Here is a 4,507-nt window from a genome sequence, read left to right as displayed (position 1 = left end):
ATGGCAGCATCGTGGTTGAGCTCCATGCGACCCCATTCATTTCAACAGCCTCTGCGCTCCTTGGCGCTCCTCTGCGCTGTCTGGATGGCGCCACTTAGTGGACAGTACCACCCGGAAAAAGTAGCGAGATTCCTCTCTCGTATTACCCATAAACTCTCTCTGAGGGTACCAAAAGGTAGTGATCATGAACCCATTGGGCCAAAGATTGTCTTAGTAGAGTAAGATGATTCAAACTCCGCCCACCTGATCCAAAGGAAAAAGCTCAAGTTCGTTCTCCTAATGGGGTGTTGTGCGCTATCGCCATCTACAGTGCCAGGGGAACTCCATTCATTCTCAACCTAAAAGCTCCAAAGGTCTCCTAACCGAAGGTCTCCTAAAAGGGGCATTCACATGACATCACATGGATCCAGGAAAAGCACACACTTGAATAATCTTACTCCACTCTACTCTCTTTGATTAGGCTTGAAGCTGTAGTCAGCCACCTATCTGAAGCGAGCTCACAAAGCAATTACAATGAGCTGAGCCCAATTAAACTTAATTGGAGCCAATTGAAGGGATTGGTCACAGGGCAGGGACATGGAGGCCATAAAATCTCTGATTGTGAGTGTACAGTACGTCACATGTCATAGCTGGGGTCTGCTGCTGCTGTTGCATCATCGGTGGAGGAACTGCAGTTAACAGGTAACTGTAAAAAATACCAGCTGCCTCAGAAGTCCAAGTTAATTTAAGTTTTTATTGCAAGTTGTGTGAAGCTTTGAATTGAAGCTTTGTGTTGTTTGAACACAAAGTTTCACCAATTTCCAATTCGGAGCTTCACAGAACTTCTAATTAGGATTTAAATGAACTTGGAATTCTGAGGCAGCTGGTGAACTGGTGATTTCAAGTTAAACTGTGCTGTTATTTTTTGTTGTACGCTAAGCAGTAGCAGACCGGCTTAACTATATAACGTATCATGACTTCCCGGTATCATTTGTTTTTACAGTGTCGAATACTTGACCATGACTCCACTACTCATCTTCAGGTAAGGGGTTTAGCTTGTATTCTATTAACCAGTGTTAATTTTGTCAATTAGACTAAGACTAAATATATTAGTCGACTAACCCTTTGACAGTTTTAGTCAACTAAATTCTGACTAACAAAAATGATCTGTGAAAGACTAAAACGAGACTAAAATGTTGGACTTTTAGTTGACTAAATAATAACTTAACAAAAATGATTTTTTGAATGACTAAAAGCGACTAAGACTAAGAATGGACTTTGACCTAAGACTAAATTGAAAAATGGATGACAAAATTAACACTGCTATTAACCCATTTTAAAAACACTCTTGCTGAATGCCTAAGCCCTTTTTGGGAAAAGATGGCCTCTGTCGCTTCAAACCTAAATATCTCAGCCTCTGAAGCACATACAAACAGGGGGGAAAAAGGCTATGACCCTCCTCTTACAGTAGAATTCATTCAGCTCTCGCATACCCACATTTTTTAAAGGGGAAAAAAACCCTCAAATCTAAGCCTGATTGCAGCTTACATGTCGCTCCAGGCACTAAATGTCAACTAGCATGTATATGCAGCATCAGACTAAAGGGGTTAAAAGGATGGAGTATTCATCCTAGTGCAAGTCTAGGATCAGTTGCAAGTGCAAAGGGATGGTTGCAAGTGCAATGGGTATAATGCATACAAACGGCAAATGTTTTCAGGAATGCATGCTGCCCGACGAAGGCAAATGCAAAGGCGAAATGGTCTTGATTACAGCTCCTTTATCCTGTGACTAAGCCTTCTGGTTCAAATGTACCCCGTCTTAGAGATATTTCTGTGTCTAACTACTACTGCAGTAACTACAATATCCAACCCAATACCAGACTTTAAAGGCATTTTCTCAGTTCAGTTTCAATGTTTGTATAGTTCCTGTTTTTTTTGCCTTTGTAGGGCAGCATGGGTAAGGAAACACCAACTAAGTTGGTATAATCAGGGTGCAGGGTTGTTGTATGTTATTTTAAAAGATGCCTTAGGTCTTCAAAGCGTCCTCTGCTGGTCGAGCCCAGGGTAAAATCCAGACAGGGTGACGTGGCGTTAAGCCATTATGCTTCCATGTACTGGAACCAGCTTCCTGTTTAAATCAGAACTGCTCAATCAGTGGCATGTTTTAAATGGAAATAAAATAACTGCTTCCTTTTCATCTGCCTTTGACCGCCTATTCCTCTGCAGTCTCCATAGATTGCTGTTACAGCACATCGAATGACAATTGTGTATGATGTGCAATATAAATAAATGCTGCTGTTATTCTGTATTTTGCAGGATGCTCTGCGCTTGTCTTCTATTGGGAGAGGTGTTTGGATATTATGGATATTATGGAAATTGGGGATTTCCATATGGATATTATGGATATCCAGGCTATGCCCATGCCCAGGCAGCACGCCAGGCAGCCCCAGTGTCCCAGACCCAGAGCCCAGCACAGAAGCCCCAAGCTGCAGCCAAGGGACCTGGCCAAGTATCCCAGGCCGATGTGTCTCAGACTGGGCCCGCTGCAACACATGATGCTGGAGGTGACCTTGGAAGCTTCCCTGCCAGTGGTGGTGCTGGTGATGCTGCCTCTATGGATGGTGCTGGTGCTGCTGCCTTTATGGATGGTGCTGGTGAGGCTGCCTTTATGGATGGTGCTGCTGGTGCTGCCTTTATGGATGGTGCTGGTGCTGCCTTTATGGATGGTGCTGGTGAGGATGCCTTTATGGATGGTGCTGGTGAGGATGCCTTTATGGATGGTGCTGGTGCAGATGCAGACCGTCTCCTGGTCCTCACGGCTCCTTCGGGCTTCCAGAGCCGCTACGTGGTGCGCTCCTTCAACCGCTACCAGCGAGGGAAGAGGGTCTTCTCCCAGACCACCTACATCCCCCTGGACTTCCCTCCACCGCCCCCTGCCTCTGGGGAGGGACCTGCAATGGTCTCCAAACCTGAGGAGGACTCGCCAGCTATGGCGTTTATGCCAGCAAAGTAAGCACCTCTCTTGTGGATTTGTCTTTCTTATTTACCCATTTTATTTATGATAAAGGCAGTCTTTTTTAACCTTATTTGAAAAGGGTCCTTTGGAAACTTATTGGTCTCAAAAAAATGACCTTTGTATATTTTCTACATAAATGTGATTTTAAAACAAGGCAAAGATGCTCTAAGTTTGAACTATGCTGTGAATGTATTAGGCCTGTTGGTCCACAAATCGGCAACTTGGTTAACTGTATAATGGCATGGAGCTTTCTAGTGAAATGTACAGCTCTTATCTTGACTCGCAATATTGCCATTGCCCTTCACTGGACTTGTTCTCAATATTGCCATTGCCCTTTCTTGGTCTAATCAATTGTCTGAAAAGAAGTCAAATGCATGTCTTGTATAACATGTGTTGTTATTATTATTTCTCATTACAGAAAAGGCTAGATTTGCTTGGTACTCAATCAGGTAAGTGCGATTAACTTGCTGATTATGCATGTTGAAATTCAATTTCAAGTTTGTTTACTTACTGTGTTGACTTGTGTTGCCTCCCTTACAGGGACAAGACTACATGAAGAACTTTCTGGTCAATAAATGCATCATTAAAACAAACAAATTTGCTACGTCTCATTGTTTTAGTCAAGTAAATGTTGAAGTATCTTGCCAAGACATTGGGTATTGGTCAACCGGGGGATAAACTGATTGTCTAGGAATTGTGGGGCAGCCATGGCTCAATGCTTAGTGGTGGCCATTAGATCAGAGGGTTTCAGGTTCAAATCCCTTCGTTACCAGCTCCTCGCCCATGGCTGAAGTGCCCTTAAGCACCTTGCTCTACATTACTCCAGGGCCTGAAACCAATACCCTGTACACTGTAAGTCGCTTTGGATTTAAAAAGGTGTTCACTAAGTGTAATGTAATGCAATGACTACCTGGGTAGTAAGCTACAAATCTTTACAGACTTTAAAATATTGACCGTACACAATGGCATTGCTGTTATGCTTTGACAAACTTATTGCAGAGGTTGACTTGATTGCACAGTGTATGGTAATGAGCCATTTGCACTTTTTTGTGTACACACATGCACTTTTGCATCAAAGTTTTCTACCACTGAAGAGAAATCCAGTGTCCCACAGATGTACTTTTGTTCTTCAGGGTGTTCTAAGAACGTTAAAGCATTTTAGCATGAGGTGCCTGCCAAACACGCCTGCTGAATGCCTACAACAGGTGCTCTCTGCCTATTAAAACCAAAATATCTCGGCATGAGAAGCACAAGATTTGAAATGATTTAAAAGCAAAGACCCACAGCTTCAGGTCTCTAACACGCACATTTAAAAAAAAAAAAATTAACCCTTGTAAGGTGTTTGTTTGGGTCTTTTTTTTTTTTTTTTAACTGTTTTTAGTGTAGCCTCTTATTGCAGCAGGGGTCGCCGGCGACCCTATTCACTTGCTGAAAATGCTTAACTACATCATAACATTGCCATGACATTAGAGAGCCATAGTGCTGCGCTAAGGGGTTAAGAAATATCTATTCT

General features: G+C 42.9%; 1 protein-coding gene across 1 annotated transcript; it reads left to right on the top strand.

Moving 5' to 3' along the window:
- Positions 1–619: 619 nt before the first annotated feature.
- LOC134458719 (paraneoplastic antigen Ma6E-like) lies at positions 620–3,596 on the top strand. The gene is made up of 5 exons (XM_063211145.1): positions 620–681; positions 983–1,021; positions 2,295–2,987; positions 3,413–3,443; positions 3,535–3,596. The coding sequence occupies exons 2-4, from the start codon at positions 999–1,001 to the stop codon at positions 3,420–3,422; spliced, it is 726 nt and encodes a 241-aa protein (XP_063067215.1). The 5' UTR covers positions 620–681; positions 983–998; the 3' UTR covers positions 3,423–3,443; positions 3,535–3,596.
- The last annotated feature ends 911 nt before the right edge of the window (positions 3,597–4,507 follow it).

The sequence above is a fragment of the Engraulis encrasicolus genome, chromosome 11, assembly GCF_034702125.1.
Source record: "Engraulis encrasicolus isolate BLACKSEA-1 chromosome 11, IST_EnEncr_1.0, whole genome shotgun sequence".
NCBI classification, from domain to species: domain Eukaryota; kingdom Metazoa; phylum Chordata; class Actinopteri; order Clupeiformes; family Engraulidae; genus Engraulis; species Engraulis encrasicolus.
This window is presented reverse-complemented; position numbering and strand designations above follow the sequence as displayed.

Excerpts from the sequence above, each read along its gene's own strand:
- LOC134458719 (XM_063211145.1), top strand. The coding sequence starts at position 999 with ATGACTCCACTACTCATCTTCAG. Across the intron at positions 1,022-2,294 it reads ACTCCACTACTCATCTTCAG|GATGCTCTGCGCTTGTCTTC; the intron begins GTAAGGGGTTTA and ends TGTATTTTGCAG.